The sequence below is a fragment of the Rattus norvegicus genome, chromosome 1 (assembly GCF_021556685.1).
Source record: "Rattus norvegicus strain SHRSP/BbbUtx chromosome 1, alternate assembly SHRSP_T2T, whole genome shotgun sequence".
NCBI classification, from domain to species: domain Eukaryota; kingdom Metazoa; phylum Chordata; class Mammalia; order Rodentia; family Muridae; genus Rattus; species Rattus norvegicus.
This window is the reverse complement of record NC_141534.1, coordinates 187,221,831-187,242,531: the sequence shown is the minus strand read 5'-3', so window position 1 is coordinate 187,242,531 and position 20,701 is coordinate 187,221,831. Positions and strand designations below refer to the sequence as shown.

Genomic DNA, 20,701 nt, shown 5'->3' with positions numbered 1-20,701 from the left:
GGATTTGGATGCAGTGTCCTGTTGTAGGACCATCTCCTCCCACAATCTTATTGGCCTGAGGCTATGTCCTATTAAGCCTCCACTCACAGGCAACTGCCCAGAGCATGCTACCTACATAGCATTAGGCGAGTCACTCTGTGCCTGCGCCCTTGGATCATGCTCAGTCAGATAGGACTTGGCAAGACTGTTTTTAAAAGTTATTCAGTTATTATCATTGAAAGTACCACTTGCTGTAGCACCATTGCTCACTCCTCTAATCTGTATTTCTGGACTTCGTGAAGTTTTTAAATAGTAATTGTACTCATAGACTGAACAGTAGAACCAGACAGGCTTCAAATTTACTTTCAACTCAGTCAGGTTTGCCTTACTCCAGACCAGGAACTTGATTGACTTGTGAGCTAAATCCAGCCTGTTACATTTCTGACATGACTTGCCATCTAATTTGTAAATAGCTGGAAAAAACTCTAAAAGTTTAATAGTTTATGACACATGAACATTATATGAAAATCAAATTGTTTTCCATATATAAAGTTTATTGAAAAAACCTCATAGTTATTCATATACTGTGTCTAGTTTATTTGAGCAGGTACTATGTAAATCAAAGTCTAAACTTTATTATTCTGTCATTTGTGATGTGGTTAATGATGGTAGCTATTATATTTGTTAGTTTACCAATGCAACTTATTCTGTTACTCTGAACTGGTTGTATCTTCTCTTAGTTAGGGTTTTATTGCTGTGAACAAACACCATGACCAAGGCAAGTCTTATAAAGGACAACATGTAATTGGGGCTGGCTTACAGACTCAGAGGTTTAGTCCATTATCATCAAGGTGGGAGCATGGCGGCATCCAGGCAGGCATGGTGCAGGAGGAGCTGAGAGTTCCACATCTTCATCTGAAGGCTGCTAGTGGAGGACTGACTTCTAGGCAGTAGGATGAGGGTCTTAAAGCCCACGCCCACAGTGACACACCTACTCCAACAAGGTCACACTTCCAGACAGTGCCACGCCCTGGGCCAAGCATAATCAAACCATGACATGCCCTTTGCATTTCTAGGCTCTGGCTAACCAGCTATCCATCAGAGAAATTTCCTGTCAGCATTCTCCAGAATGGAATCAAAATGACCAATGAGCCCCCAAAAGGACTCAGGGCCAACCTTCTGCGTTCCTACCTCAACGATCCAATCTCAGACCCTGTGTTCTTCCAGAGCTGTACAAAGCCAGTTATATGGCAGAAACTGCTGTTTGGACTTTGCTTCTTCCATGCCATCGTCCAGGAGAGGAGGAACTATGGAGCCCTAGGTGAGGCATGACAGTGTGTCCAGGTGTCTGGGATGGACCACAGATGGGATCTGGAGGTTTGCACTCAGATGGCATGTGGCCAGTAAGATAATTCACATGCTCTGGGAATGTCTAAGGAAATATGTATGCTAAATATGAATTATTTGTCTGGAATTAAAATTTCACTTAATATTCCCCCTCCCCTGCCAAAATCTGGCAACCTTATAACCAAATGTATGTATGTGTATGTGTATATGAGTGTGTGTATGTATGTATGTGTGTGTATGTATACACACACACACATATATATACATATATATATATACACATATATATGGTGATATATATGGTGATACCCAGAGGGGTGGGGAGCATAGAGACTCGAGTCTTTGACTTCCATCCCAGCACCTACATAAACGGCTGGCATGGTGACATGCATTTGTAATCTCAATGTTGGGGGGGTGGTGGGCTTGTCAGATAGCCAGCCTAGTGAGCTCTAAGTCCCAGTAAGAAACTCAAAAAAAGATGTATGGTATTTGAGAAATAATATCCAAGGTTAACCTCTTCTTCCACATGTATGCACACAGGCAAACACACATAAAAATGATATTCCAAAATTAGGGGATCTCTGCCTAGTGAAGTAGAAAATGAGAGGAACATATTTATTTTAGGCACAATAACCATTCTTCCAAGAGTTTGTCACCAAGGAACATACAGCATTTCAGTTAACTGTCATTACATGTGCATAATGATGAAAGACTGAAATACACCTGGGCACTTGCCTGTACTTTAAAAAATCATAATGCATTCATTTATCAATGAAAACCAATCAACTAACCTTGTTAGAAGACCATCAAACTGCTGTCATCCTAGCCTCCATGGCCTGTCTCACCTTGGGCTGCTTCTGATCTTGTTCAATAGATTTGGAGGACCCACGGTGGGGGATGTAGCAGTTCATGCATCCTCTCCTCCCACCCCTTTCCTCCCCCTTCCACCCAATTCCCTCCTCCTCCTATCCTCTCTCTTCCACCCCTTTCCTCCCCATTCCACCCAATTCCCTCCTCCTCCTATCCTCTCTCTCCCATCCCTATCTTCCCCCTTCCACTCCTCTCACACAGAACTCTAGAAATCTATGCAATGATTTATCTCAAAACCAACTGTTCATTGTTTTTCCCATCATATGAGTTTTATTAAGTTATATTTTTAATTTAAATAACATTGTTTAGGAGTAAATTAATTTTTTTTGCAAGGGGCTGGAGAGACAGTTCAATGTTTGATAGCATTTCCTCTCTCACACAGGACTCAGCTTCACTCTCAGGGTGGCTCACAAATCTGTAACCCCAGTTCCAAGGGATCCAATGCCTCTACAGGCACCAGGCACACACGGGGTGCACAGACATACATGCAGGCAAAACTCTCATAAACATGAAACAGATAAATACATCTTTTAAAAAATCCTCTATGAAAGCATTAACCCTGGAAGTTCCATGGCAATTCCTGTGGGGCCGGCCACGCAGTTCACAGTTCTTCCAGGGAAGACATTTCTGAGCCAGCTCTGCTCTGCCACCCAGCCATGGCTACTGCTCTCAGCTATGCTGTACATGTTATTTTTGGAGCCCTGTGCTTTACCACAGTCTTCCAGGCAGGCTGAATAAATCTGTCTCACAGAACCCAGGATGTTAACATCTTCCTTAACAAATGGGGAGATTTGTAAGGAAACCAATTCTAGGATGGGTATTTTCTCGGGCAGAATGGCTGCCATTTTGGCAATAAATCAAGGTAAATAGTTGGCTGGGTGCTGGATACTCAGAGGGCTGAAAGAGGCCCTTGATCCATAATGATGCTTACCTTACATGCTCAGTCTCTGAGTGGAAATTAAGAGCTCTCAGCTCTGAAGCCTGTAATTCTTCTCTGCCTCTTTCAGGTTGGAACATTCCTTATGAATTCAATGAATCTGACCTGAGGATTAGCATGCGGCAGATCCAGATGTTTCTCAATGATTACAAAGAGGTGCCTTTTGAGGCTCTGACCTACCTGACAGGTATTTATGGACAGAGATTTGCTGCCCTAATCTTCTGGTACCATTTCCATGTCCCTGCTCTTCAGCTCCTAGCCTCCTACCCTCCCTTACTCATTCAACAGGTACTGATCTCTCGTTAAGGTTTTGTCATGTTGGATACAAACAAAACCCGAATTAAGATGAGGCTCGTGTGGTCAGGTGATTTACAGTCTAAGATGGTAGGAAAATATAAATAAATAATGTATAATATATGACAATACAATTTTAAGTACACTGACAGAAGCACTTATGGGTTGAAGAGATAGTCTATCAAGTACTTTCTACATGACCGTGAAGACCTGAACGCACCCTTAGAAAGACCCAGAACACACATAAAGAGCTGTGGCGTGTGCTTGTAATCCCAATGCTAGAGAGGCAGAAGATGGTTAGAGTTTGCTAGCCAGCAGCGTAGCATAAATAGCAAGTACCAGGACAATGAGAGGTGTTGCTTCATAAAGCAAGGTGGACAGTACCTGAGCAGGCATGATACCTGAGGCCTCCACACATACGTGCACATACAGGCACATGTAAAAGATAGAAGGGCTGAATAGGTGGCTGCTCTTCCGCAGTACTGTAGAGGGCATATTCCCAGATAAGTACTGGAGAATCCAGGAATGCTAATCACACAAGGTTGTCTTCTCAGTAGGGGAAATGTATGCCTGGTTTCCACCCAGAAGGCTGAGAGTGGAGGTTGTTAATAACCTGGTGGCCTTTGCTACTGTAGAGCACACCCCAACACCCCAGAATGTTTCTCTCAGGCTGTCCATCCGTGCACCTTTATCTTTGTTTCTTGGTTGATAGAGGAGATGCCGAGTGTACTTTATAGCCCAGTGACCTCTTTGCTATCTCTGTCAGAGACCACTCTAGATCCTAGATCCATAAGCTACAAAATCCATCTTCATGGTAGATAGAGGTCGCATGTACTCTGCAAAAGAGTTTTCATATCTGAAGCTTTACTGTGCTCATGGAATTATTGTTAATGGGAAGCTTCTTTCCCAAAATTGTACAGGATTTAAAATAAACTGACACGGTGTCACACTCCAGAAGTTTGAGCAAACACCTACTAAGTAAGTCATGCTGAACCAAGTTTCCTTCCCACCTCCATGAGGATCCTTTGATGCTTGCAGGGATCCTCAGCCCCACAGGACCTGGGTTTGTTTTCCAGCACCCACATGGTGGTTAACACCTGTCTGTAACTCCACTTCCAGGGATCCAATGCTTTCTTCTGGCCTCCTCAGGCACTGCGCACACATGGTGCATAGAAATACATACTGGCAGAACATCCATGAACACAAAGTAAGAATTCTTAAACATTTTAAGAAAGAGAAACTTTTTAAAACATAAAGGCAATACCACGATTACATCTCAGAGTAGGGGAAGACAATCCTGGAAAACTTCTAGAAGTTTTAAGAAGGGTCAGCGTGAGGACTCAGTAGTAGATTTATAAAAAGAAGGAAGAAGAGGAGAAGGTAGGGAGGGAAGAAGAGTATTTTCAACATGAGATCTTGAAGTGGGGATGTTATAAGCTGATTAGATCAAAGCAATTACTTGGTGATTTTTTTTTACCCTTATCACTCAATATATACTAGTCTGCAATACAGAAGAATTCAGACAGAAAAAGTTTGCTCGCTGTCCTCAAAGAATACACAACAAAATCCCAAGGAAAGAAGAGAAAATATAATGTACTGCATTAACTAATATAGTTTAGTCAAGGGTCCACACGTAGCTCAGTAGGAAGATTGTGTTATGTTAAAGATCTTACACAGGTTCCCCCTTCAGGTCCACGAGTGAAGAGCTTGTCCAGATCCTGTCACCAAGCACTAAAATTCCCCGAGCATTTCTGCCCCACCTCCTTGGATAGTTGGCAATATCTGAAGGCGGATTTGGTTTTTTGTAATGAAGAGGAAAATGCTATTTATATCTAATGAGGAGAGGCCAGAGGTGCAGTTAAATATTCTATAATGTGCATAGGACAGCTTGTAACATAGAATTGTCCAGTCCAACATGTTGATAGAGCAAAGCTTGAGAACCCTTCATTTGAGTGGTTTAGTAATGCAATGCTACCTTGACTTTAACTTGGTACGCCTAAGACAAAAGAGTGGCTCTTAGCTTGGTAAAACAACTTCAGAGAAGTGGGCCTTGTACAGAAGGCCATCCCAGGGCTCCTAACCCCATAGAATGAGTGCAGAATTGTCCTGGAAGATGATCTTTGTAGAGCACTGCCTGAAGTCATTAATTAATCACTGCCAGCCAGCTTGGGGACCAGCTTTCCAACCATACTCTTGAGGATAAGCAGCCCTGGCTGGGGAAATAGTCCCCAAATCTCAGTGATGAATTACATCAAAGGTCTACCTCTTGCTCGCTCCTTTGCACATCAACAAAGATCTCTGCTGCTGTCGTACTTATCTATTGGGCACACAATTAGTAGAAGCTCTAACAGTGTTTTGCTGTCATCTTAATATATATGTATACAAATACATGTACATATCATATAATATTCCATAGGGTAGGTGTGTGTATATATAATATGTATGTATATATAATGTATATATATGTATGTATGTATATATGTAAGTATATATACATATCATATGGTCATACTAGAAGTTAAGGCACAAGAACTTGTCATTCGATTCTATCCAACTTCCTGAAGTCCAGAGAAAAGTAACTTTCCTATGGAAGTCCAGAGGAAAGTAACTTTCCTATGGACCAGGAGAGACAAAAGAGTAATCATCCAGCATCAGATATGAGTGAACGCTGGAATTTGCCACCCATATTAACAGATGATATAGGGTTTATCTACAAAGAGATAAAGTGAGATGAGCTGAAGTGAGCTGCTTTTAACTTGGTAAACTCTGTAAAAAGGACAATATAGAATTTAGAGACAGACAGAGCTACATCCTAGCTCTTCTAGGAACCTGTGCACTTATTACAAAAGGAAATGCAGTTATAAAGAACTGAACCTGCCTTGATCAACATAAATCCCAGAGCCTGTACGTGTAACCTGGGTAGGAAATTTCACTGATGGGGAAGTTTGATGGGACCCGGTGCCATGATCACAGGTATATCCAGCACTGACTATGGGGAAAGGAGGATGCTATTCTTATTTGCTGGAGAGGAGTAAGTTGCTTGTAATGAGGCTGGGTCTTGCTGTGCAGCACAGATTGACATTGAACTTGCCACCTTCTTGTTTTAGCCTTCAAAGTGAAAAGCATGTGCCACCTTACCTAGCTCAAAAACCACTCTCCCATTCTCTTCAAATGCTGTAGTATAAGGGTTTATATAAACAACCTTATAGTCGACACTGTCTGCAGTGTGTTCCAGCTGAACTTTGCTGGAGTCCTGGGGATGTTCATAGAGCTACAGAAATTCACATGACCTGGCTCAGAGTGCAGCTGCCCCTGTACTCAGTATGAGCTTTTGGTCGCGTAACTCCCTGTCCGAGACCCACTTCCCAGGCAATGAGGCTCCTCGAACTTGGACCACTTACCCTCCTCTCTAACTTGATTTTAGTTTCCCTTCCTGGAAATGGGAAAATAAACCCTGTACATTCATGTGTGCATGTGTGTGTGTGTGTGTGCATACATGCACAATCTGGGTTTACTATTCCCTTCAAATAATTACCTAATTCTTTAAATTTGTTTATGTACGTATGTATGTATGTATGTATGTATGTATGTATGTATGTATGTATGTATGTATTTGTAGATACATCATTCTATGTAGCTCTGGCTGTCCTGGAATTCATTGTATAAACCAGTCTGGCTTTAAATTTACAGGGATCAGTCTGCCTCTCCCTCCCAAGTGCTGTGATCAAAGGTGTGTGCTACCACACTTGATGAATTACCTAATTCCTTTTATAGAAATCTGAATACAGAAAGCTCGGTCCCATAAAATGATGTTGATGAGGAAGAGGTGGCTCAGAGTTGAGACAGTAGTATGTGTGGAAGATAATCTCTTCTTCCTAAAATATGTATTTGTAAGCATCATATCTTATCTACTGGGTCCTGCAGTTGTCACTGCTCTCTGACCAATAAGCAAAAGCTACTGTCAGAATTAACTCAGGACCATCTCATTCCAAAATCTTTAGCTTAAATCATATTTTACACACACGCACGCACGCACGCACGTACGCACGCACGCACGCACGCACATATTTAAATACTCAGAAAAATAAATGCCTGAAAGATTCTGTCACATGAATAGCTAGCTATCTTTGATGATTATACCATTGTTTCTTCCAGATGAACTCTCTATCTGAACATGTACTGTTTTTGATAACTACCGTGATACCCAAGAGACCTTTCCAACCAAGGCTGGGTATGGTACCAGCAACCTGGTATCTTTGGACCTCCTGTGCTCCAATAGGCTTTCTTGGCTAGAAGAAACTGCTGCTCAAAGCTAATGCATACATTCACAGCAGTCCTTGCGCTCAGCTTCTTCTGCTTTCTGTTGCTCCCAGGGGAATGTAATTATGGAGGCAGAGTGACTGACGACAAAGACAGGCGTCTCCTGCTGTCCCTGCTGTCCACATTCTACTGTAAGGAAATTGAGACAGATCACTACTACATTGCTCCAGGACAGCCGTACTTCATCCCTCCCCACGGCTCCTACCAGGTAAAGGATGCCCTCCATCTTTGCCCTCAGAGGGACTGAAGCTAGGGGCTACAATATTTCCAAGGAAAGCCCAGGTATTCAGACTTTCTTACTAGGGTCCATAATCTGTTATTAATATTCCATGGAACCTCCAAGAGAGATACTGTCACTGTTTAATGAATGTTGAATACTGCGGGGCAGATAGGGTCTTTCAAGATATGAATAGATTCTATCTGGAGCAGTGAGGAGAGAAAGGAATAGTTAAGTGAAGGCTTATGAGGATTGCAAGATGGCTCAGTGGACAAAGTACTTGATGTGCAAGTGTCAGGACTACAGTCTGGATCATGCAGAGTCCACATACTAAATGTGGAACTTTACACCTATAATACCAGCACACGCATGGTGGGAGGGAGGCAGAGATATAGAGATTGCTGGAGGCCTGTGGTCCAGCTAGCCTGGTAAACACAGTGATGAAGAACAAGAGGCCTTAACTCTAAGGAGGTAAAAGATGAGGACAAACACTCAGGGTTGTCATCTGACCTCTACATGCACTTCATGGCACATGCCTGCCTGCCTGCCTGCCTGCCTGCTTGCATGCGACACATACACAAACACACATGCATATATACACACACTTGCATACACATGTGTACACTCATACATACACACACTCAAATACACATACACAGACAAATACACACATTCTTACACACACACACACACACACATACACACATATGAAAGTAAAGGCTTAGTAGTGAACAAGTTGATAAATGCAACTGAAATAAGGGCTCAAAAGGTGGCAACAGAAAATCTGGCCATGGTGGCACAAAGCCATAATTCCAGCTCTGACCAAGCTAAACTGGAATTGTAGATATGAAGCCAACTTGCACTATATATTTATGTGTTACCTTTTTTTAAAAAAATGACTAAAGAGAAAGGACAGAACAACTCCATAAGGAAATAAGAGAAATATGAAGACAAGAACTGTGGAGGAACACAGCAAAAAACCCCACTCTTCCCACTATGAGCCTTCTTTATGACACTGTCTCCCCATTTACAGATAAATAGAGTTGGAATTTTAGATGCCTGGCTCCAGTTTACAGTTAGTTTAAAACTGAACACTGGGATCCAAACCCAGATCTATGTTAACTCTAAAGTCAATAATTTAGGAACAGAGAGAAGGCCAAAGGAGGGAAGAAAACTGCTCAAGCGTATCAGATTGCTCTTCAGGAAACTGCATGAGGATGGCCTGGGGTTAACTCACCTGTTCTGGCTAAGAAATAGAGGCAGTGCTACCGACTTTTTTTTTTTTTCTATTCTTTTTTTCGGAGCTGGGGATCGAACCCAGGGCCTTGCGCTTGCTAGGCAAGCTCTCTACCACTGAGCCAAATCCCCAACCCCTGCTACCGACTTTTTAAGAAGGGCTTAGCCAAGCCCTGGGCCACCCTGTAGGACCTCAGGGGATCTACATCCATACCAATTGAAGATTTCCTTTCCAGTCATACATTGAGTACCTCAGGACCCTCCCCATCACAGCACACCCTGGAGTATTTGGTCTCCATGAGAATGCTGACATCACCAAGGACAACCAGGAAACCAACCAGCTCTTCCAAGGAGTGCTGTTGACTCTGCCAAGACAGTCTGGAGGGAGTGGGAAGTCTCCTCAGGTAACCAGGCTTCCCTCTGGTGGGCATTCAGGACTACAGGTGAAGGCAGGAACAAAGGACCCTGGGATCTATCTCTGGGCTGGGTGCTTCGGTCCTACTGCCAGGTCCTTAAATACAGAACACAAAGGAAACAGCTCCCACAATGCTGGTTATTTCTATAAAAATCTTCATGGATTTTCCTATATTACATACCACTTATACTCTATATCCATGCTTTAAAACTAAATGCATTTTGGCTCAGAAATTTTTAAAAATCGCAACTGAAAACTATTAGCAGAGACTTAATATAATTTCCATTAAGTTGTGGTTGGGACAGAAGGAAGAAAGACGTTCTTCTGGGGTGATATTGCTAGCCAAAGTCCTAGAGCTGAGGCTTTGGTGGCCTCTTGTTAAAGGGAGAGATGGATCCTTGAGAGTTAGAGAGCTGTCAAATTAGCACCAATCTGAGACCTTCTGTTTGGAAAGAATGGAAAGAGAAGGATATCAAGACTTGAAAAGGTTAATTCTCTCACCATGTAATTCAACATTGTTTACAACCACAGTTGGGCTGGCATACTTCTAGCAGTCCCAGTGCATACTGTGTGAAACACTATCCTATTCGGAGTATAAGTGACAAAAACAAAATCAAAATAAAAAAAACCTTATGAGAGGTGACATGATCTGCCAGCTTCATGGCCTTCATAAAATCAATGGGAAAGCCAGACTCAGAACTGTGTCTCCTGTCCGAGACACACACACACACACACACTCTCTCTCTCTCTCTCTCTCTCTCTCTCTCTCCTTCACCCCTCTCCTTCTCTCTCTTTTTCCCCTTGCTCCCTTGCTCCCTCCTCCCCCCTTCTCCCTCCCATCCTGTCTTCACCTTCTCCTTCTGAGCTGCCTCCCATTCAACACTTGTCAGTTTCTTGCTGACTGTGTTCCTTCACTTTAAGTGTTCTGGTTAGTGTGTCCTAATATAGGGAAGGAACTGCTATCCAGCCAACTAACCCCAGCAGGGTAGGGGAGCTATCAGGCTCTGCCTCTTGGTCCACTGTCTCATTCCCTACTTGGCTAATTCCAGTGCCACAGGCTTGTCTTGCTCAATGCTAGAGTTAGACCTACTACCTTCCCAAGTGTCACTGGCATTGAGAAAGACCTTCCAACTTTGAGAGTTGTGGGGATTCTCTTTGGCAGTGACCTTGAAGATAGAGCCAGTGTTCAATGCTGTCCTGAGGCTACCGACTGATTAAGGAATAGCCTGTCTGGCCACAGCTGCAAGGACAGGGCTGTTGTTGCTCATTATTTTGACATTTTGGGAAATGTCCTCTCCAAGGTTGGTGAGCTGATAATTGCCATCCTTCCCTCTAAGGAGCAGAACTGGCTTCTGTGGCAGAGTTCCCAGGAAGGGCCAATGCTTACATCAAGTGTGTCCAAATAAAGCCTGCTGGTGTTACTTCTCATTCCCTTTCTCTTATCTGTACTAAAGGAAGTGGTTGAGGAGCTGGCCCAGGATATACTCTCCAAGCTTCCCAAAGACTTTAACCTGGAAGAGGTCATGAAGTTGTACCCTGTGGTCTATGAGGAGTCTATGAATACCGTCCTAAGGCAGGAGCTCATCAGATTCAACAGGTGGGCCTGATGATATTGCTTGGATTTTGAAAGTTGGAACCTGTGGGGAGTACTTAAAAGGGACACTCGATAAGATATTGCTATGCAGAGAAAGTTGTTTGCCCTGCACAAGGGGAGAATTGTAAAATGGAGTGACCCTAGTGTGTTGACCAAATATTAAATCATTCCCATTCCTCTCTCCTTCAGCTAAATAGCAGAAGTAGTCATCAAAGCATTTTTGAAGGAGCCACTAGTGTCAGATATGACTCCAGACACTATAGTTCTCATTAGAACCAGACATAATAAGTGTGATATGACATTACTAATTTCTACCACTACTTTACAGATGAAAAATTCAGCAAAATGAGCTAAGTACTCATTCATCTAGATCTAGCTCTCATGTCTTCCCCTCTAACAGTTGGAACTTTTCCTTGATGGCTACCAAGATCTTCAGTGGCCTTTATCAGTGGTTGTTTCCATACCAGAGAAGAGGGCAACAAATCCTCACTGTCAATATGAGTCTACCATCCTTCCACATTTCTGGTTTCTGTCCATCCATCCATAGCAGGGGAAGTCCCAAATGGTTAGGTACCAGTTTAGCTTCTGATTCAGGGGTCTGTGACTGTGTCTTCTGGGGCAAGAATTCCTTAGGTACCAAAACCTTGAAAGTGGTCATCGTTGCAAGAACAGAACAAGATAACAAGAAAGCTGTAATTAGGTGTAATAGAGATCTGGGATGCTATCCCCAGGCAACAGCTTTGCCTCCCAACTCCTTAGCAAGCATTCCTCCTGCAATGAATTTTTGAATTTGCTCATATTCTTGCCCGATTGGTTGAGATTTTACAAGTTCTTTCTGGTGGCAGGTTTTTGGGGTGAGGGGCACACTCTGTCAACTCTTCTGGGCTGAGGCATGCCTCAGAATAGAGAGGTCAGAAAGAGGAAGGTAGTCTTGCTGGCTTGTAGATTGCCCTTCCTCAGGTATATACCTCATAGTCTGTAAAAAGAACAACTTTGGCAATGCCGATCAAAAGTCCTAAACCATAGGCACTCATTGATCAAAAACATATTAGTAAGAAAGTAATTTGAAATTTACACAAAGCAAATATAGATTTTTTTCTAGCAATGTTGTTTAACTACCTACAAATAATCCTTTCTTCCTTCTTTCCTTCCTTCCTTCCCTCCTTCCTTTCTTCCTTCCTTCCAACATGATCTTACTATGTAGCCCTGGTTGTCTGAAACTACATAGACCTTGAGTTCACAGAGATCCACTTGGCTCTGCTTCCTGAGTCCTGGGATTAAAAGTGTGTGTCACCATGTCCAGCTTAAAAAAATAATATTTCAGAGGCGAATGCCAGCAGCAAACCACTGAACTGAGAATAGGTCCCCCGTTGAAGGAATCAGAGAAAGAACTGGAAGAGCTTGAAGGTGCTCGAGACCCCAAAAGTACAACAATGTCAAGCAACCAGAGCTTCCAGGGACTAAGCCACTACCTAAAGACTATACATGGACTGACCCTGGACTCTGTCCCCATAGGTAGCAATGAATATCCTAGTAAGAGCACCAGTGGAAGGGGAAGCCCTGGGTCCTGCTAAGACTGAACCCCCAGTGAACTAGACTATGGGGGGAGGGTGGCAATGGGGGGAGGTTTGGGAGGGGAACACCCACAAGGAAGGGGAGGGGGGAGGGTGATGTCTGTCCGGAAACCGGGAAAGGGAATAACACTTGAAATGTATATAAGAAATACTCAAGATAATAAAAAAAATAAATAAAAAATAATAATAATAATATTTCAATGGTAGGGAAATAGTTGGATAAAATAGAATGCTGCATAGTCATTATAAAGGACAATTTGGGGGCTAGGGAAATAGCTCAAGGGTAAAGTACTTTCAATGCCAGCATGGGGACCTATGTTTAGATTCCCAGTACCCACAGAAAGTTAGGTCTGGTGGTGGACACCAGCAACCCCAGCCCAGGGGAGCAGAAAACCGCTATGTTCAATGATCAGTCTAGGCAATCAATGAGCTCTGGGCTTAGTGAAAGACTCTGTCTCACGACAATAAGGTAAAGAGTCACCAAAGTCAACCTCTGGCTTCTATATATGCATGCATACTTACATGAACGTGTGCAACACATACACACAAAACAGCAACAGCACAATTTGGAACTGGGCTGTAGAGCATATGCCTGCAATTCTAGCACTTGAGAGCCTGTGGCAGGGACTCATCAAATTGGAAAGATTTCACAATGTGCTAAGAAAGATAGATTACAAAAAGGCAAAATGGAATGACGTCATTAAAAACAAGGTTGTGTTTCTAAAGAAAACAAAGATACACATCAAAGTTATTTTTAGGTGGCAATGTTACAGGTGATTGAATTTCTTCTAACATTGACCTCTGAAGAGGGAGAAAGATAAAAGGAACACATTTGGTGTACTTGGGAGGAAGGAACCCCTGCAAAGCCAGGCTCAGCTGCTTCTTTATCCTTACAGGCTGACCAAAGTGGTTCGCAGAAGCCTTATTGATCTTGGCCGAGCCATCAAAGGGCAAGTCCTAATGTCCTCAGAGCTGGAGGAAGTCTTCAATAGTATGATCGTGGGTAAAGTGCCAGCCATGTGGGCAGCCAAGTCCTACCCATCACTGAAGCCCCTGGGGGGCTACGTGGCTGACCTATTGGCCCGCCTGGCCTTCTTCCAGGTACCTGGGAATCTGGGTAATTGGATACCTGGTAGCTCACTCGGGTGGAGAAGACATTGTGAGATAGCAGAATAGAAGTTGGGAAGGAAGGTTGGCAGCTATGTGGCATCCCAGGTTGATTATTTGGGAATGACCTTTCCAGACTTGTGTCAAGGAAGAAGGGAGATACTTTTCTTTTTTCTTTTCTTTTTTTTTTTTTTTCCGGAGCTGGGGATCGAAGCCAGGGCCTTGCACTGATACTTTTCAAAGATCGTAGAGATGTTAATTTATAGAGGTAGGAGTAAAAACTAGATAAATGTCACAACCTGGAGGTCCAAAGCACATATTTGGGCAATGGATATACTGAGGCTGTGTAGTAATGTGAAAAATTTTGAGCTGATATATAGACATTGGGTTTTCACACATAGGGCTTGGGTTCCAGCTCTATGGTAGAGTACTTGATTATCATTTGTCAGGTCTAAGTTCAACCTCTAGAATGAGAAAAATAAAGAAAAGCAAGCAAGCAAGCAAACAAAACCCAGACAGGGTAGGAGAGATAAATCTAGATGTTTGTCTGGCATAAACAGCAACCACCCCCAGCCAGTAATGTACTCCATCTGTGCACGGCCACTCTTGCTGGGGATGGTAGCTGTTATTCAGTTCAGAGGAGACATACATTGCCCTGCTAGGGTCCTTACCTCTCCCTACTGTGTCTCCAATTCAGTATTGCACCCCTGCTTAAAGTAGAAATACATTATTTTTGTACTTTATTTCAAAAATGGGAAAGTGCAAGTTAAACCAAGAGGACTGTTTTGTCAAGAAAAATGAAAAAGCAAAGACTATCATATCCATACCTCTCTTGGTTCTTTTAAGATTTATTTCACTGGGCTGGTGAGATGGCTCTGTGACTAAGAGTGAATTCAGATTCAGTTGTCAGCACTCACGTGGTGGCTGACAACTGCAGTCCCAGGAAATCTGATACCATCTTCTGGCCTCAAGCCTGGGTCACATATATGGTGGTGCATAGACAGATATAAATGTCAGCAAAACACTTATACACATGAAGTTTTGCTGGGTAGTGGTGGCACCTGGCTTTAATCCCTGAATTCAGGAGGCAGAAGCAGGCAGATCTCTGAGTTCGAGGCCAGCCTGGTTTACAGAGCAAGTTCTATGACAACCAGGGATGCACAGGGAAACTGTCTTGGAAAAATTAATTTATGTGTATGTATGTATGTATGTATGTATGTATGTATGTATGTATGTATGTATGTCTACCTGTTAGGCACACGTGTGTGCTGGTGCCAGGAGATGGGAGTTGAATCCCTGGAGATGGTTGTAAGCTGCCTGACATGGGTGCAAGGAATTAAATTCTTGTCCTCTGCAAGGGCATTAGTGCTCTTAATAACAGAGCCATGTCTCCAGTCCCATACTCACTTTGTTTTAACCTACTATTGATGTATTGTAGATTCTCAATTTTGATTTGTATGGGTCTATAGGAATGGATCAACAAAGGCCCCCCTGTGGTCTTTTGGATCTCTGGATTCTACTTCACACAGTCCTTTTTGACGGGAGTTTCTCAGAATTATGCCAGGAAATATACCATCCCCATTGACCACATTGGATTTGAATTTGAGGTAGGAAATCTTGAGGGTTGGAACAGCTCAGGGGAAGCAACCTAAGAAAACATCATTGTTCATTTCCTTCTAAATACAAATATTTGGTTGTGTGGAGCAACAAATGTTTCAGAAGTGGAACACGTACAGAATTTGGCATAGCATAGTATGGCTCCAGAAGCTATTCTTCTTCTTCTTCTTCTTTTTTTTTTTTAACTTTTTTATTAATTTTATTAAGAGTATTTCTTATTTACATTTCGAATGTTATTCCCTTTCCCAGTTTCCGGACCAACATCCCCCTAACCCCTCCCCCTCCCCTTCTATGTGGGTGTTCCCTTCCCCATCCTCCCCCCATTACCGCCCTCCCCCCCAACAATCACGTTCACTGGGGGTTCAGTCTTAGCAGGACCAAAGCTCTAGAACAAAAAGAAGCAAATACACCCAGGAGGAGTAGAAGGCAGGAAATAATTAAACTCAAGAGCTGAAATCAACCAAATAGAAACAAAAAGGACCATAGAAAGAATCAACAGAACCAAAAGTTGGTTCTTTGAGAAAATCAACAAGATAGATAAACCCTTAGCCAGACTAATGAGAGGACACAGAGAGTGTTACACATTAACAAAATCAGAAATGAAAAGGGAGACATAACTACAGAATCAGAGGAAATTCAAAAAATCATCAGATCCAGAAGCTATTCTTGATATAATCACAGTGCTGCTCCCAAGCCCTTGTTTCTGAGCATAGAAAAAAGAATTTGGTGCCAGCGAGATGGCTCAGCAGATAAAGGGGCTTGCATTCAAGCCTGGTAACCTGAGTTTGATCCCTGCAGCCCACATGAATATGAGGAGACAACTGACTCTTCAAGGTTGGTCTTTGATATTTGCATTCTCTCTCTCTCTCTCTCTCTCTCTCTCTCTCTCTCACACACACACACACACACACACACACCCCGGAAATTAACTTTCCAGAGGAAAAGTCTGTCACCATCATGGCAAGAAAAATGCAAGGATTTCCCCTAGCCCCTGTCTATTCTGCACCTTCACTTGGAAGGATGCTTTAGATGGTCCTTAGAGATGGAAAGATTACAATTAGAATGATGTTAAATGCTTGTAACCCTCCAGTCCATCATAATCTCCACTCCTCCCTACAGTCCTTATACTATCTTCTGCTCTACATGGAGGAAGCCAAGGTTGTCACTTCTCCTGTCTAAACCATGCCATCTGGAAACTGTTGTAGTTTCCTTGCTTTTGCTATAACAAAATACACTGAGCCGAGTAGCTCAGTGGAGGAATTGGCTGACAATTCCAAGTGCAACACTGTAGCGAAATCAAGGCAGGAATGTAAAGTAAGGGTTCTCAACCTTCCTAACGCTGCGACCCTTTAATACAGTTCCTCCTGTTGTGGTGACTCCCAACCATAAAATTATTTTCATTGCTACTTAACTGTTATTTTGCTACTGTTAGGAATTGCAAGGTAAATATGTGTTTTCTGATGGTCTTAGGTGACCTCTGTGAATGGCTAGTTTGACTCCCAAAGGTCTTGTGACCCACAAATGGAGCTGACTTAGGCATCAGCAGAGAGCATGTGGACCCTTGCTGGCATGCAAGTACTCAGCTCCTTCTCTAGTCTTACACAGTCCAGGGTCCAGCCCGTGAAAAGGCCACATTTAGTGGCCTTCTCACCTCAATTAAGACAAGTCTCTCATAAATGTGCCCACAGGCCAGGCCAATGCATTCAATCCCTCACTAAGGCATGGTTGACATTGAAAACTAACCAGCTCACCAGCTCACTTTTCAGGCTTTCTCTGAGCTGATTCTTTAGTCGGGACAAGTCTTCGAAACAGAGAAACTTGTTTTTTAAAAAGTAAATAAAGGGGTTGGGGATTTAGCTCAGTGGTAGAGCGCTAGCCTAGCAAGCGCAAGGCCCTGGGTTCGGTCCCCAGCTCCGAAAAAAAGAAAAAAAAAGTAAATTAAAAAAACCCTATTATTCTACTTCACATACACACACCCCCAACTGTTTCATTAGCCTGCCTGAGATTCAGAATCTGACCCTTCATTTCCTAGATTCAGGTCCCAGAGGGGAGGAGCAGTTGTATAAGGTCACTAAGCTGCCTTCAGTGTGGCCTCCTGACTCCTCCTTTCTTGTACTGTCTGTGTCCACCATATATAAGAACAGGAAGCTGTCTAGGAACCAGACTTGGATCACATCTGCTAAGGCTTATCACAGAAGCAAGCCCGGCAGCCAGGTGGTTCTTATTGGAACCACATGCAAGGAAACTGGCATGTTATGAAACTCATAGCTTTCTACTCTTTCAGGTAACATCAAAAGAAACAACAATGGAGAATATCCCAGAAGATGGGGCCTACATCAAAGGACTTTTCCTTGAGGGTGCCCGTTGGGACAGGACAATCAGGCAGATTGGAGAATCTCTCCCCAAAATCCTCTATGACCCATTGCCCATCATTTGGCTGAAACCCGGAGAGAGTGCATCATTCCTGCATCAGGACATTTACGTGTGTCCAGTGTATAAGACGAGTGCTCGGAGAGGCACCCTCTCTACCACTGGCCACTCTACTAACTATGTCCTGTCCATTGAGCTTCCAACAGACATGCCCCAAAAGCACTGGATAAACCGAGGCGTGGCCTCGCTGTGCCAGCTGGATAACTGATGGCAGGTGTCACAAAACTGGGAGTAAATGGTGTTATTCTACATTACAAAGTAGCCTTTTTTCTTGAGTTACACAGTGGGAGGGGTGACAGTGATCTAATGATGACATCAATTGATCCAGACAATTCACAGAAGCCCTGTAAAGTAGATCATTATCATTATTATCGTTATCATGTCATGGCTGCAGGAACCACAAAAAGGTAGGAAATGCTACCAAATCCGATAGCTACTGAACTGAAATACGGGTAATGTGACTCCCCACCTAGGCTTGTGGTGGTTTGGCTTAAGCTTGTTTGAGGTTATTTTCTTTACCTTAGCTTTGGCTGTAACGGTCACAGAATTTCAGCCACTTCTTTCCCTGACTGACCTACTTGTGTAGCCATCACGACTCCACTAGAGATTGAGAAGGGCTTGATTTTTTTTTTAAGTTCTTAGTATATTTTATTAAGCCATTTTTAGTGCAAGTATATGAGTATAGGCACTGAAGGAGGTCTGAAGAGGGTATTAAATGCCTAGAAATGGAGTTACACATAGTGAGCTGCTGTGTGGATATTGGGAACTGAACCCGTGCTCTCTGCAGGAGCGACAAGCACTCTCACCCGCTGAACTCTCTCTCTTTCGAGAGAGAGGGTGGTGAGGATTATCACTTCTACTTTACTGGTGCTGATTAGGTTCCAGACAGTCAGAGGTAGAAATTCAGCTGCTGCTTGGTGTCAAGGACTGAGCCCAGGACCTTAAGCACTCTTCTGAGCTACATTCTCAGCCTGGCTTCAATGTCAGTCACATGAATGGGCTAATGTCTCTCATCTCTCCTTCCTGGAGAAATGTGTGCCTATTGTGTGCAGGGTTTGTACCCAAGCTTTGGGTCAACTTGTTCACTCCCATATGCTGGGAATGATTGTCCTCCCAACCTGGTGGCTCAGGGACATGAACAAGCTTGCCTGAGAGTACCACAGAGCTCTTACACATTGTATACCAGGTGGAAGTTCTCTGGCTCTTGACTCCATGTCTGTTTCACTGTCATGTGCTGCCTGCTGGCCACGGACTTGGCTGTTCTGATGTAGACTCTTGGAAGACATTGTAGTTCCAGCCACATGGCTGTGTCCAAGGAATTTCCAACTCTTGTTTCTCCCCAAAGCAGAGAGAGAGAGAGAGAGAGAGAGAGAGAGAGAGAGAGAGAGAGAGAGAGAGAGAGAGAGAGAGAAACATCAGATTCCTCAGGTATTCTTCCCTGATTCTCTCATGTAGCTCTTGGGCTCTAAGTGGCTTTATTTGGGGTATTCAGAGTGGAGCAGAAATGGGTTGTTTGAGTCTTAATGTGTATGGTCTGGCTTTTCTGTCTCTTTACTAAAAACAAATGCCTTAATTCAGGACCTGTGACTATTCCCAAGTGTGTGGCAAGCCTCAGATTAAAATAAAGGTATTCCAGAAAACTTTAGTTTCGGTTTCTTTATGGGGTCAACTAACTCTGAGATGAACAAGCTATGCAAGTGCCCAGAAAGAGCAAGTGCCTGGTAATAAGGAAGTACACTCCTACTCAAACTAGGTCACTAAAGGTACGTTTTTCCAAGAAAGAAACCACCCTTTTCCCTAATATGTAGACAAATCAGAATGCACTAATAGTTAGGATGATTTTATCATTCCAAATAAGACTGGTCATGTAAGATAGAAAGATGGTCAGGCTCCAACCCTGTAACTCTTGGGATAGTAGGCTGTGGAAGAGCTGGTTGAGGGGCTGTGAAGAGAGCAAATTAATTGTAATTACAGTTATCAAGTCCAATTTCATTTAGCACTGAAAAGCTGAGGCAAGGCCTGCCTCATTCCTACAGGGTCAAGGGACAAAATGTTTTTGTATGATGGATTACATTTTTGAAACTTAAAATATTTCCTCTACTTTGAAAACAAAGATTGCTCTAAATTTGAGGTCACTTTCAGTTGGGGTCAATGTGGTGATGATGTTTCCTCCTGGGAAAGGGAATATGTTCTTCAGAAATCATGATGAGTTAGAGGCTAGAGTCCTGGGCAAAGATGGTCAGAGCTTAACTCGACAAGAAGCAGCAAGCTCTGCTATAAATAGCTCAGCAGATGACATCAGGCAAACCTGGTGTATTAGTCAGGGTTCTCTAGAGGAATAGAGCTGATAGAATGAATCTCTCTCTCTCTCTCTCTCTCTCTCTCTCTCTCTCTCTCTCTCTCTCTCTCTCACACACACACACACACACACACACACACACACACACACGCACCCACACACACACACACACATGTTGTATGACTGTGGTTGCCATGCAGAAGCTGGGAGAGTAAGTTACTAGAAGTATTTTGGAGGTTATTAGCCCTCTATCTATCAGATGTAGGGTTAGTGAAGATTTTTTCCCCCAATCTGTAGGTTGCCAATTTGTCCTATTGACAGTGTTCTTTGTCTTACAGAAGCTTTTCAATTTCATGAGAGCCCATTTGTCAATTCTAGATCTTAGAGTCTAGGCTATTGGTTTCCCCCTGTGCCAATGAGTTCCAGGCTCTTTCTCACTTTCTTATCTTTTATTAGATTCAGTGT

The 20,701-nt window shown here is 43.1% G+C and overlaps 1 protein-coding gene across 2 annotated transcripts in view; it reads left to right on the top strand.

Moving 5' to 3' along the window:
- The window catches only part of Dnah3 (dynein, axonemal, heavy chain 3), a 173,101-nt gene extending 153,524 nt beyond the window's left edge, over window positions 1-19,577 (top strand). Inside the window, 8 exon segments of one of the 2 annotated variants that reach the window (NM_001427640.1) lie at window positions 1,056-1,300; window positions 3,204-3,320; window positions 7,801-7,955; window positions 9,437-9,604; window positions 11,070-11,212; window positions 13,680-13,884; window positions 15,360-15,497; window positions 17,792-19,577. In NM_001427640.1, coding sequence (NP_001414569.1) covers window positions 1,056-1,300; window positions 3,204-3,320; window positions 7,801-7,955; window positions 9,437-9,604; window positions 11,070-11,212; window positions 13,680-13,884; window positions 15,360-15,497; window positions 17,792-18,145 — 1,525 coding nt within the window. In that variant the 3' untranslated portion in view covers window positions 18,146-19,577. 2 annotated transcript variants of the gene reach the window in all.
- Window positions 19,578-20,701: the final 1,124 nt, after the last annotated feature.